At 44.1% G+C, this 13,159-nt stretch overlaps 1 protein-coding gene across 1 annotated transcript in view; it reads left to right on the top strand.

The window, feature by feature from the left end:
- Window positions 1-13,159, top strand: part of GCN1 (GCN1 activator of EIF2AK4) — a 43,167-nt gene that overhangs the window by 3,677 nt on the left and 26,331 nt on the right. Inside the window, exons 4-24 of the mRNA XM_054173312.1 lie at window positions 180-311; window positions 1,416-1,524; window positions 2,219-2,317; window positions 2,400-2,534; window positions 3,011-3,079; window positions 3,159-3,267; window positions 3,726-3,800; window positions 4,048-4,176; window positions 4,351-4,401; window positions 4,857-4,955; window positions 5,192-5,365; window positions 6,825-6,977; window positions 7,721-7,813; window positions 9,398-9,473; window positions 9,647-9,806; window positions 10,680-10,869; window positions 10,990-11,114; window positions 11,438-11,616; window positions 11,767-11,860; window positions 12,593-12,706; window positions 12,901-13,099. Of these exons, the coding sequence (XP_054029287.1) occupies window positions 180-311; window positions 1,416-1,524; window positions 2,219-2,317; window positions 2,400-2,534; window positions 3,011-3,079; window positions 3,159-3,267; window positions 3,726-3,800; window positions 4,048-4,176; window positions 4,351-4,401; window positions 4,857-4,955; window positions 5,192-5,365; window positions 6,825-6,977; window positions 7,721-7,813; window positions 9,398-9,473; window positions 9,647-9,806; window positions 10,680-10,869; window positions 10,990-11,114; window positions 11,438-11,616; window positions 11,767-11,860; window positions 12,593-12,706; window positions 12,901-13,099 (2,564 nt within the window). The remainder of the gene's footprint in view (window positions 1-179; window positions 312-1,415; window positions 1,525-2,218; window positions 2,318-2,399; window positions 2,535-3,010; window positions 3,080-3,158; window positions 3,268-3,725; window positions 3,801-4,047; window positions 4,177-4,350; window positions 4,402-4,856; window positions 4,956-5,191; window positions 5,366-6,824; window positions 6,978-7,720; window positions 7,814-9,397; window positions 9,474-9,646; window positions 9,807-10,679; window positions 10,870-10,989; window positions 11,115-11,437; window positions 11,617-11,766; window positions 11,861-12,592; window positions 12,707-12,900; window positions 13,100-13,159) is intronic.

The raw sequence follows: 13,159 nt of genomic DNA, 5'->3' as shown, positions 1-13,159 counted from the left end.
GGAAGGGAATGGAGTTCTCTGCTAGGAACTTCTCCACTTCTTGGAATAGCAAGGATGAAATAAGTGCTGGCTCAACTGCTGAAATGAGAAAGCAGAGCCCTTTGTGTGATACAAGGATAGTAATGTGTTTAATGTTGGCATGACTGACGACGTTCACGAGGCTCTCTTTTTCATCCTAGTGATGCAGCATCCCGCAGAGCCCTGCAGCTGGCACTGCAGCAGCTTGCAGAATCCCAACCAGATGCAACAGCAAAAAACCTGCTGCAGTCACTTCAGTCTTCAGGGATTGGTGGCAAGGCTGGAGTTCCCAGGTGCGGGGTGACTTTCTTCCTGTGGAAGCAGTTCTAGGTTGCTGGTAGTTGCTTTTGTGTTCAGAATGGTTCTTCTGCCGCTGCTTGCCAGAGGTGTTAAACACATTAAGAGACAAAGCTGTTAATGAATGACCATTCAGATGTTCCTTTCTTGCCCCTTTCATGTCTTCTGTGAAAGCAGGATTGTTTTGGTATTACTGCTTGTGGATTGGTTCTGGGTTACAGTTTTTGGCTAGGAAAAAGAATTTCCTTGTCCATTTGGTGGTCAGCTGGTGGAATTCAAGACCTTATTGTAGGTGGGAAGATAATGAGTTTAAAGCTGAGCTGAGAAACACACTGCTGCTCTGTTATGATAGCATCTGGGAGCACCAGGAGTTCCAAAAAGTGATGTATTATTCAGCTGTCAGAGGCCACAGAGTGCTGTCCTGCAGTGCCTCCATGGCTGAGCAGAAGTGTAGCTTTTAGAAGACTATCTGATCTTGGCTTAAAGGCTTGCAGTCACAGTGGATGGCCTTGTGCACAAGGACACTTTCTACACTCTTTCATTTTGAAGTAGAGATCAAAATAGGGTGAGGATCCTCAGGAAGCTGTGAGGTGGGATCTGATACCTGAAGTGGAGGGAGGAGGTGAGAGTTAGCAGAAACCAGAACCGTGTGGTGTGCCAGGATGGAATGTAAGCTGAGAAACAATTTGGCAGTCTGAGCCTGGGAAGCTCTGACAGTAAAAATGAGCAGAGATGAGAAATCTTGAGTCACTTTTTGAGCACTCTCAGTTGGCAAAGTATAGAACTCTCATTTCTGTAATCCCACTGGGAAGATCCAAAACTGACCTTTCTTCAGCTCAGGGTTTTCATTCCTGGCATACCAGATTTAGCCTCTTTTGTGCCATTCATTTCACAGTGTTGAACAGGAGCTGGAGCACAGCTTCTGAGGGGTAATGATTGCCCTTAAGTGCTAAGGCTTCAGCTGATTTTTTTTTCTGTGCTGAAAGGACCTCACTTAAAAGGTGCTGGTGTGACCTGGGTGAAGATGAATCTGTTACGGACTAGTAGGTGTAAGTTGCATACTGGGAAGTGTAGGTTGACCTCCTTCTGTTTGTACACAGTAAGAGCAGCGGATCTGCAGCTCTGCTGGCACTCTCCTGGACATGCCTGCTTGTGCGCACAGTCTTTCCAACACCTGACAAGAGACAGGGAGAAACATGGAAAAAACTGGTAGGTTCCTTTTGGTTTACAGAAATAGCCCTTTGGAGAATAAGGACTTAAGTATTTCTCTTGTCATTTAAGATGCTGAAACACTGCAAATCCGATTGCAGCTGATAAGGTCATGTTAAAAGCCAGGTTTACATGACAATCTTTTTTGCTTTCTGGTGAGTGTTGATCTCTCCCATTCTGCAGGAGAAGCACAAGGTGTATAAAGCATGAAAGTGGGGCTGTCCTGCTCCTGTGCAGAGTTGCTCTGCATACTGTGGTGGATAGCAGTTCTTCTAGGCTTGGTGTGCCAGTGGTTCCTCCAAGCACTGCAGCATGGCATGAATTCTCCTTTGAAGTAATCGTGTGTGATGTTGCATCCATCATACAGTCAAATAGCTTTTTGATTTCTTTTCACCTACTTTAAGAACCTGAACCTGCAACCATGCTCTCAGCACCTTGGAACAGAGTTGGAACACATTTTAAGAAGAGGTGTAACCTGATGTAAATGACAGAGTTTCCCAAACTGTTTATGCATGGTTCTGCAAAGTGGTGGATGTGAGATGAAAGCAACGACAGCTTGTTGCAAGCACTTACGTGACCTGAGGACTTTTTCCTGATCAGATTCAGCTATCACTGGCACCTGACATGTCTTGTTTGATACCAGCTCTCTGAGAAGCAAATGCATGAAGATTTTCTCAACTGTTTCCCTTGACAGGTGGAGGTTCAGTGTCTGCTCCTTTTGGAAGTCCTGGGAGGTTCTCATAAGCAGGCAGTGGATGGGGCTGTGAAGAAACTGAACAGGCTGTGGAAGGAGGTGATGTGTACCCTAAGGGACCTTATTCAGTAGCTGGTTTAGGTTCCATTGTGTTAATGTGTCTTGCTCTTTTTCTCTTCAGAACCAAGACCTGGTGGATCAGTACCTATCTGTCATACTTGGTCTTGAACCCAACCAGAGTTACGCTGCAATGCTGGGACTTGTGGTGCAGTTTTGCACAGCCCAGAAAGAGATCGATGTTGTTAAACGCTACAAGGTAAATCTGTCACCCTGCTGGGGTTTGGGTAATCACCATCACCACCTCTCATTCTGGGGCTGAACAGATGACTTGGTGTCCTTTGCCTCTGGCTTTGATATCTGTCAGTTCAGTAGTCACGAATGTCTGATTAAACCAGCTGGGATAGAGGAGGTGCCAGATAGGTGGTTTTCTCCTCTGGCCTGTGCATTTATGGAGATGGTCAGCACTGCAGCCCTCTGCCTTCTCCCCTCTTGTGGAAATGGAAGGCAGCATTTAGACCTCTGTGCAATTAGAGTGCTGGCCTAAAGGGTGGAGCAGAGAGCACTGATCTCTGCTTGCCTGTCGTTTGTGAGAACAGAAGCAAAGCTGCTGCTTAGTGGATAGAGCTGACCTTCCAGAAGAGAATGGGGTGGGGTGTCAAGCCTGACTTCCTGGTGGTGTGCAGGGAACTGTCTGTGGGTTGTGATGTAATTTGGTGTTTCTGCATGTTCAAGAGTGCTCTTCTGGATTTCTACTTGAAGACCATCCTCATGAGCAAGACAAAGCCTCAGAAGCACGTGCTGGTGAGCCATACTGTCACAGAGCTGGTTTTGTCCTACATGCAGCATTGGCTGCTGTGCTGAGTGTTGGTTGCCTTTGCAGGACAGCTGCTGCCCACTGCTTCGCTACATGTCCCACGCTGAATTCAAGGATCTGGTGCTGCCGACACTGCAGAAATCCCTGCTCCGGAGTCCGGAGAACGTCATTGAAAGTGAGCCTCTCACCTCTCTGCATTGCTCTCAGAGAGCATGAAAAGTTGTTCCTCAGAGGTCTGGAGCTGTTGGGGGAGTGCATCTCTCTGGACTATGCTTTTGGTCCTGTGGGTGCAGGCAGTGGGGTTGTCTGACATCTAAGGGTTAGATTGTGGAGAAGCAACTTTTGTGGTGTGATCCCAAGTGCCTGGGTATGTGATAGCTACTGTTTGCATTGAGGACAGAATTTCACAGCTGAGTGCTAAGAATAATCCTGAATGAATCTGTTCATTGGGCATCAGTTTCAGTGGGTTTTTGTTTGTTTCTTTGTTTTGGTTTGGGTTTTGGTTGGTTGGTTGGTTTTTGCTTCCCACTCCTTGACCCTATCTGCTCTTGATATGAACTGTGAGGGTGTATTAAAATGCTCAAACCAGTTACTTAACAAAATATAATGTGCCATTATCTCTTCTGTCTTTAGCAATCTCTTGCTTGCTTGTATCTGTGAACCTGGATCTCAGCCAGTATGCTCTAGACATTGTGAAAGGACTGGCCAGTAAGTGCTCTTAACTTCTGGAGGGAATGATGAATGCAGAATAAAACTTTCTTCAACTTTCTGGCTGTACCTGTAACAGCTTGATTACTGCTGAAGAGCTAATTTTATGTGGGAGGGAGGATGATGCTGTATCTTGGAACTGGAATAGTTCATGTGGCAGTTCCAGAAGCTGAGCCAAGCCATATGTAAAGATATGTCCCTGCTCATTTTGTTATGGTGAGCTCTTAGTTTGTGCATTATTTTCTAGGTCATCTGAAATCCAACAGTGCACAGCTGATGGATGAAGCTGTTGTGGCATTGAAGAACTTGGCTCGACAGTGTAGCGATCCTTCGGCTGTGGAGTCCCTGGGCAGACACCTTTTTGCCATCTTAGGGGGTGAGTACATTGGAGGATAAGCAGTGGAGAGAAATAGAGGTTTGCCAGCTTCAAGGAGTTTTGTGTGGCTCAGCGATAATGGGGCAAACTCGTGTATGTCAGGGAAGTTTCTTGATGTATCACATAGCTGCTGCCTGTCTGTAAGTCAGCTGTCACCCTTTTTCTCGTTGGCAGGCTCAGAAGGGAAGCTGACAGTTGTTGCTCAGAAGATGAGTGTCCTTTCAGGTGAGGATTCTAGAAGAAAGCTGCTTCTCTAGTGGAAGAAATTCAGCAGAAGTCTGAATGAAAGGGATCTGTACTTAAACCTTTATGGTTCTCTTCCTGTCCTTCCAAATTGGCTGTGGTTGGTTCGTGGAGGCTGCTGGATACCACATGCCAATTTGTGACTTTCTATCCAAGGCTGATTCTTGGCTGGTAGGCTAAAATGTTTTATGCAAGGAAGGTGATGACTGTATCCTGAGTAAAAATGAAGACAGAGGTCCTGCAGTGTTGACACATGTTGAATATGACATCCAGATGTACCAAGGATTGAAATGTGAAGGGTCAGGAGGTTGAGCTTGATGATCTTTGAGGTCTCTTCCAACCTTACTGATTCTATGATTCTGTGATCCTTGATTGTTTTAAGGCTTTGTGGAAATGCTGGTAGTTAGGGAGCTAATGAGAGAGTTCTGTCCTTGCAGGGATCGGCAGCCTTAGTCACCATGTGGTTTCTGGATCCTCTAGCCAAGCTCTGTCTGGAACTGTGGCTGAGCTCTTCATCCCTTTTCTGCAACAAGAAGGTGAGACCTTATGCCTTTGTTCTGGGCTTTTGTCTTGAGCAGGGTTTTCACATGGCCCATTACTCAGGATAAATCTGGATTCTTGCCCTTTTTTGATGAGCAGCCCTATGGAGACAGTTTGAAGGACATGCATTTCTTTTCCTGCCTCCTCCTGACATTGTTAACCTGCTTTCTGTTGTATTGTTCTGTGTTTTATGCAATGGCTGTACTGACATGAGCTCTGTGTTGCTTCCTAGTCCACGAAGGCACGTTGGTTCATGCAGTCTCCGTGCTGGCTCTTTGGTGTGTTCGGTTCACCACGGAAGTTTCTAAGAAGCTGGTAGAATGGCTCAAGAAAGCCTTCAGCCTTAAAACCTCTACTTCAGCTGTGAGACATGCCTATCTGCAGTGCATGCTAGCCTCCTTCAAAGGTAAAACTGGGCAGCTCTTAATAACTCTCTTGACAGTGTGGCTTAAGAAAAGAGTGATCAATTTTGATAGTTCCTGATATGGGCAGCTAGCTGTGGGGATTAAGAAAGATTTTGTAAGGCAGTATCTGTTCACTGACCTCCTTTATGTTTCTCTTAAATGTTCTTTTGGCTTCCAGTTTATAAAGATGGTTTGTCTCCTGGTACAGCTAGTATCACTGCCCATCCTGCTGTCTTTCATATAGCTCTGAAGTAATTTTTTATTGATTTATTTTTGTCTTGCATTTAAAACTGTAAGGTTTCTAGCGCAGGGAGCATGCCTTTGTTTTATGTAGCACACTGGGATCCTGTTCTGTGGCTTTGGCTCTTGGAAGCTTTTAAAAAAATACAGACAAAAAAAAATTACTGTGTTTGAAGTGAAGATCTTAGGAAATTCTGAACTTTGGTGATCCTTTTGAGATTTGCATCTGCTCATCCTGTCCCCTGTGACTTTGGTGATCAGCCTGGTGCCTGTATGTGAGATCTCCTTTTCTGGTTGATGCAGTGTGGATCAAAAGCTGGTACTTGCTTAAGAGATCAGTAACTGAGCATACTCCAGAGGTTAGCTATCACATTCTCAGTGTGTTTGTGAGCAAAATGGTAGTTCTACATTTTTCTGTAGTAGCTCTGAGGAGTTTCTGTGCTGTCATTGGGGATCACAGGATGACAGTCCTTTCAGAGTTATCAGTATGGCAAACCTGAAGTTACTCATGCTAGCTGCAGGCACAGAGGGGTTACTTGTGTGTGATGTGTGCAGCTGTGCAGGGGATCAAGGCTCAAGATACTTACACTCTAAAATAATTTACTCACCACTAGAAGAATGAGTGGCAATGAAGCATTCAGCTGGGATGTGAAGGAAAAAGAGATTCTAATTCTTATTTGTGGATACTTAACATAGAACATCACAAGGTCTCTTGTTTCCTTTGCCAGTATGGTGTGTGAGATGTTGCTTCTGGAAATACCAGGAACACCTAGCTCAGTTTCTGTGGTAGTGAGGATCACAGATCAGTGGGATTCCTTGACTGGTGAATGTCTGAAGTCGAAACAGATGGTCATGGCTTGTCAGGAATTTACTTTCCCTCTCTTTAGGAAGTATAATCTTTGAAGCCAGACTTCCTGTGATTGGAACCAATTCCTTTACTGTAACTGAATTAGTGTTTTGTGTCCCATGAACAGTAACTGGTATTGAGATGGGGCTGTTCCATCTGTGAGGAAAGGCCTAAAGTGGGTATCATCTAGCTTTTCATAGTTGAAGTTTAATGATAACAGTGGCTGGCAAATACTCTGGGAGATTCAGAGTCTCTGTATTGTGTGTCTGGTTCCTCTCCTTGTCTCGTGACAGCAGAGATACCATTGATACCCTTGTGGAGTGAAGTGTGAAGGACTGTGTTGTTTTGTAACTGGGCTCTCTCTGTCTCCTCAGGTGACACGTTATTGCAGGGGATGGACTTGCTGCCGATGCTGATCCAGGCAGTAGAAAAAGCAGCATCTCAAAGTACTCAGGTTCCCATGGTAACTGAGGGAGTTGCTGCAGCTTTGTTGATCTGCAGGATGTCAGTAATTGAGGGACAAACTGGTAAGGTCACAGAACATCTAGCAGAATTCAATACAAACAGGTTTTGATGGTTGATGGTTTTTTCTTGACAATGTGCATGAGATACTGCTCCTTGATCTGTGTACTGTCCTGCACAGAGTCATTGCTTTCCTGCAAACCATGGATTTATTCCTACCTCTCTCAGTGATGTCAGTGAAGAATTCTTCTGTGGCTTTGTACATTTCAGTTCCCATTTGCTTGGGACAACATTCTTCTTTATTCTGACAGAAGACATTCACCCAGACCTTACATGCTAGGCCTTGACTAGTGCACTGCAAGTATTAATTGCTTGGTATTTGGGTAGTACTTTTAGAAACCATCTCTGGAAAGCATGAGGCCTGGAATTCTAATTTCCATTAGAGGATATTGCAAGAACTGTCTAAGCTGATCCAGCTGGCAGGATGTTTTGCCAGGTGTGTGTTCTGTCTGTCAGAAGCAACACACCGCTTTCCTCCTTCCTTTCAGTTTTAGCAAGGTGTGTCCTGTGCAAGATTAAGACTTTACATTTCACAAGCCTAACTCACAGAAATGTATTCTTGTCAGCAGGTGTTTTCTGGGCATGCTTGCTCTTCTGCAAGAGGGTGATGAGAGGCTTTAAACCTGAAGACAAAGCTAGAAGTAACAAGTGATTTCAGGAGGCAGAATTCTGCTGTGTTTTATGTAGGCTGATGAGTTCTGATGGATTTTTAAACATCCTTGATGGACATCTGTTCTTTTCCTGTCAGAGTCTAAACTGAGTGGTTTCTGGCAGCTGATTCTGGATGAGAAAAAACAGATTTTTACATCTGAGAAGTTCCTGCAGTCTGCATCAGAGGAAGGTAAACTGTCTAGTTGCTGGCTAACTATTATATAGTACTAACATTGCCGTTAGCCCTGTTCTGTGCTCCTTGGAGGATCCAGTTTCACGTTCAAATGAGTGTGATCTTTCAGAAGTAGGTCTGGGCTTGCAGTCTAAGCTTGGCAGTGAAGTTATTTATTTCTAAATGAATCTGAGTTAGCAAACATTTACAATTCCAAATGTGTATGTTCTGTAAAAGTCTTCCCCATACAAAATGCATCACTGTGGTGTCCCAGTTTGTAGGTAAATAGTTGCAACAATCTGGAAGATGTGGAGAAACCTAACACTAAGATGGGAAAAGGTAAAATAAGGCTGGAGAAGAAAACCTGACAGTAAAAAATGTTAAGATATCTGGGGGAAGAGTAATAACATATAGGAAATCAGTTGGGTTATAAATGAGTTTCTTTATGCTCTGTTCTCTTGCATTTAAAGATTAATTGAAGAAGAAGAAGAAAAAAAAAAAGGTAATTAATGGAATGTGCCCAACAGAAAACATTAGTGACTACATCTTAAATTGAAAGGTTGGAATAGGAGTTCTTGAATTGTTTCCCTGAAATGATTCATTTTGCTTTTGAGCAAAGCTTTGAAGAAGTGGAGTTTTCTAATTGGGAAATAACATCACCACATCAGGGAGGAGGTGGAAGCTCCATCCCTGCGTGTTTTTAAGCACAGGCTGGATGTGGCTCCCAGGCACCCTGATCTCTAGTGGAAAGTCTCCCTGCCCATGGCAAGGGGGTTGGAACTAGATGATCCTTGAGGTGCCTTCCAACCCTGGCAGTTCTGTGATTCTGTGATCATTTTCCTTTGCTTCCTGCAGCTTCTGTTTTCTGAAGGCAATGTGTGTGAGTATCTGTTCATATTCCTGCCTGGGTCTGTAAATGTCCTGAAACAGCACAACTTGGAAGATTTTTATATTGCTCCCTTAGGATGTTAGATCCAAAAACTAATGTTGAGAGTAGATACTGTCATGATTTATTAGTGGTTATTTAAGCAAACCCATCCAGTTGACATGGTTATCATCCCCAGGCTGTCCTATGCCTTGGATGTCAAAAGTCCCTTTGTCATGTACAAACTATAACCCACCCCATGTTTCAGGGCTTTCTGCTTCTGCCTTATGATATCATTGAACACTAATACACAAACCAAAGGGCTTAGTGACAGCTGGAAGCTCAGAAGATGGCATGAGGTAAAATGCTATTCAAACAGCATTATGCACTTGTGCATGAATTCAGGGTTCAGGAATTAACAGTTGGTGCAGCAAGCATGGTGTTTATCATTTGGTTTGCTCTGTTGATTCAGACAGAAATAGGTTGCACACAGTGGTCAGGAAAATTCTGCTGGGATCCAGCTAATAACCTTTCTATGAAATCAGGGTTCTGTTTCCAGGCTTGGCAGATCTGAGTTGGATTTGTCCCTCACTTCACTGAGAAGATTATGTAGAGGCTCAGTTTTGGTAGCAGTTTTAATGTGTCCAACTTGCTGTTTGTTTTCAGGTAAAAATACAGCTTTTTCTTTCCTTCCTGGGAAGTCTGATGCTATTTTCAGTCTTTCTCTTTTCCCTCAGCCATGTGTACAGTGCTGCAGCTGACAGAGCGCCTTCTGCTGGACCATGCACAGCGGCTACCTGAGAGTAAAGTTCAGTACGTAGAGCACAGTCACTGCCACCAGTCTGTGTCCGATCCCTGCGTGTTAATGTGGGCAGTGGAGAGGGTGGGCTTGGGACTGTGCACCAAATGTTGAACTTTGTGCTTTTGTGTCCAGCTGGTTTGCAGTGCTGCTGCCCTTGCTAACCTGTTCATTTCTCTGTTCCCAGGCAGTATCACCGTGCCCTCGTTGCAGTACTGCTGAGTCGGACCTGGCACGTTCGAAGACAGGCCCATCAAACTGTTAAGAAGCTCTTGTCTTCTCTGGGAGGCTACAAACTGGCCTATGGGCTCTTGGAGGAACTGAAAGTGGTTCTCAGTTCTCATAAGGTGAGTAGCCAAGAAGCCTAGTCTCTGCTTACTGTGTGTACTGCCAATCACCTCCCTGCCCTACATTTGCTGTTAGTTTTGACATACAGCATCAAAGGAAGGTGATTCACTTCCAGATGATCTAGAATGGCACTTGCATGTTATTGTAGCAGTCTGTGGTGTGCCTTGTCTTCCCTATATACACAAAAGACAGAGCATTCAGAATTATTTGGGGAGGAAGCTGTAGTTTTCTATGTCCTTCTATTATTTTAATCCAAATTTAATCCCTGCTGGAAGACTAAGTGCTTAGATCTTTTCTTGGCATCGTGGTTCTTTGGCCCTGGCTTACAGCCTGTGCTGCCTATTTGATACAAATGTAATATAAATACTTTAGTAGCAATTATTACCAAAAATAGAAAGAAAATAAGAACAAGAAACAATGAGTCCTGTATTACTGGGTGTGTTAGAGCAGTGCCCTGTCAGGATACAGAACTATTGCCCTAACTGGGTGCCAAGGTTGGAACTTTGTAAATACTCTTCCCATGTCACAGTATTTTTGAAAAGATGCTGGGTAAAATTAGGCTGCAGAAGTTGAGCTTCCTGTTGCCAGCCAGCTGGTTCACCCATTTCCAAAGTCCTCTGCCAAAAATGATTGGTTTAGTTTTATTTTAGACAAGCCTATTGCAGTCCTCCATCCTTAGTCTTTGTGCCACTGACAGCTCTTTGCTTCATTTCCGCTGTTATCCTGTATCCCTTTTTCCCTTTGAAATATTCATGGGTTTGGTACTGGCAGAGGGAGCTGATTGTTGGTATTGAGTATGGTGTTCCTGTGTGGAAGTACTCAGGGCTCAGGAAGGCTTGGTGTGATGTGTTAATGACAAGTTGTCCACTCAGGTTCTGCCCCATGAAGTCCTGGTGATGGAGTCGGGAGAGCTGTCAGAGCTAGGAAAGTCTTACGTTCCTCCCCGCGTCCTTCTTGAGGCACTCTGTGTCATCTCAAGTGTGGCAGGGCTTGATGTGGACTCCTTTGAGCCAGAAAAGCTGGCACTGGAGATGCTGCTGGTGAGCCATCATCCATCTCTAGGTAAGTGAAGGGGTTAAGACCACTTTCATGTCCAGTGGATGGGTGTTTATCTTACCTTTTTGGTTCACTGGATTAGTGGTCTGCTTTGTATTTATTATGCTCATTTATTCTTCTTGCTAGTGGCAGTGCAGCCAGGTCTTTGGCCAGCCCTCCTCATCAAGATGAAGATAGATCCCAAAGACTTCATTACCAAACACCTGAATGACTTATTACCCAGGATCACTGCCTACACTGCAGAGAACCAGGTGATAAATGTCTGCTTTCCTTGCGCTAAGTTTTGGGAGATGCTTTGGAACAAGAGGGTTTTCTGGAGGAGTTAGGTAATGACTGGTCTGTAAGGAAGGAGATCTATCTAAAAAGCAGGTTCAGAGAGAATATGTCTTGTGAAAGGAAGCTGGGATGTCAGGGGGAAAGAATGTGCACCAGCAATCAAGTAGAATTTTAGGTAAGATTCAAGTACATGCTGAGCAAGGAATTAGGACTTGGGCTGCCTCAACAGGACGTACTTTTTGGAGACAATTTCAAGGCATACTGATATTAATTTTTTTTTCCTTTGTTTTCTTGATAGTCATCTATGAATGCAGTGGGATCTCTGTCTCTGCTGTCACCTGGCAGAGTACTCCCACAGCTCATCAGCACTATCACAGCATCAATGGAGAATCCAGCTCTGTGCCAAGTTACACGAGAGGAATTTGCCATCATGAAGACACCAGAGGGAGAACTGTATGACAAATCTATAATACAGAGGTAAGACTTGATCATTTATTTTCTCTGTGCACCTGGGGAGTGCCAGGGGCTGAGTGGGTTTGTCAGATGCTCTTTTTGGATGGGAGTTCCTGGGTTTATGTGCTCTCAGTCCAGAGCAGTGCTGATTTTTTCCCTACTTTTCCCTCTCAGTGCTCAACAGGATAGCATGAAAAAAGCTAACATGAAGAGGGAGAACAAAGCTTATTCCTTCAAGGAACAAATCATTGAGCTGGAGCTGAAGGAGGTGAGTTATGGGAAGAGGAAAATCAGGTTCTCAGAACCATCACTGCTGTCTCTGTTTTGTTGTGTGTCTGCACTGTTGGGAAAGATTCTCTGAACTTCTTTGAACCCCTAAATGTTGTCTGTATGCATCAGTTTGTATTTATTGATGTAGTGTTCTACCTGTATGTGACTGCACTGACTGGTTGGCAATACCTGTTTTTGTCTCTTCACCTCTTGTCCAGTGTATCTGGTGGAAGTCTTTCAGTAAGGGTTGTTAAATGGGCACTTCCATCTTGTCAGCGGCCAGCAGTTCTGTTCAGTCTGGCCAGAGCAAGGGATGTAGGTGAGGGGAAGAATTTGGTGAAAGGAAGGGAACCTTTGAGGTTGATTGGAGCATTCTTTCCTTAAAAGTTGAGTTCTGTTTGCTCTGGGAAGGATGATGTGCCCATCCACTGCAGAAAGAGCTGGACCGGTCTTCCTAATGATATCAAATAATTTGTGACCCATTTACGTTTGGGTTGAAGCTGCTGTTATGCTGCCAAGGGGCCATTAAAGTCTTGTTAACCTGCTGGTTTCCATTATGTGTCTTCACTTCAGAGTGATATGCTTGGAAGGATATTTCAATACCATTCTAAAAGTAACTAACTAAAAGTAACTAACTAAAAGTAACAAACATGTCCAACTCTCTTCTGCCTAATTGAGGGGATGATGTTAATAGCACACAGTTAATAATGTCCATGGATTTCTGCTGCAGGAAATAAAGAAGAAGAAAGGAATAAAAGATGAGGTGCAACTGACTAGCAAGCAGAAGGAGCTGATGCATGCACAGCTGGAAAGGGAGTCTCAGATAAGAAAACGTCTGAAGGAGGTAAGTTTTGATGGTCTTTTCTGTCAGCTCTGCAGCAACCATGACCCAAGTCATTGTGATCAAAGGAAGATGGAGTAGCATAGAGAGTATCTGGCAATAATCTATTTGTCTATTGAATTAGAAATTAGATGTAACAACTTGATTTTTCCCCAATGCAGTCTTCATGGTGGTCTTTTCAATTGTTCCTCTTGCAGCTTGATAATGAGTTGGAAACAGCCCTAGGACTCCTGGACACTGTTATAAAGAGAAAGCCTCCTGGTCTAACTCAGTACATCCCTGGTCTCATCGGTTCCTTCTTGCCGCTTTTCCGATCACCTTTGGCTGCTCCAAGGGTTAAGGATCCTTTTCTTTCCTTAGCTTCCTGTGTCATGCCTGCTCGACTGAAAACCTTTGGTTAGTATTTGCAGTTTCACAGAGTGGTTTAGGTTGGGAAAGACCTTTAATATCATCCAG

Source organism: Dryobates pubescens, chromosome 25 (genome assembly GCF_014839835.1).
Source record: "Dryobates pubescens isolate bDryPub1 chromosome 25, bDryPub1.pri, whole genome shotgun sequence".
NCBI lineage: Eukaryota > Metazoa > Chordata > Aves > Piciformes > Picidae > Dryobates > Dryobates pubescens.
The sequence above is the reverse complement of the archived record's forward strand: the minus strand, read 5'-3'. Positions and strand labels throughout refer to the sequence as shown.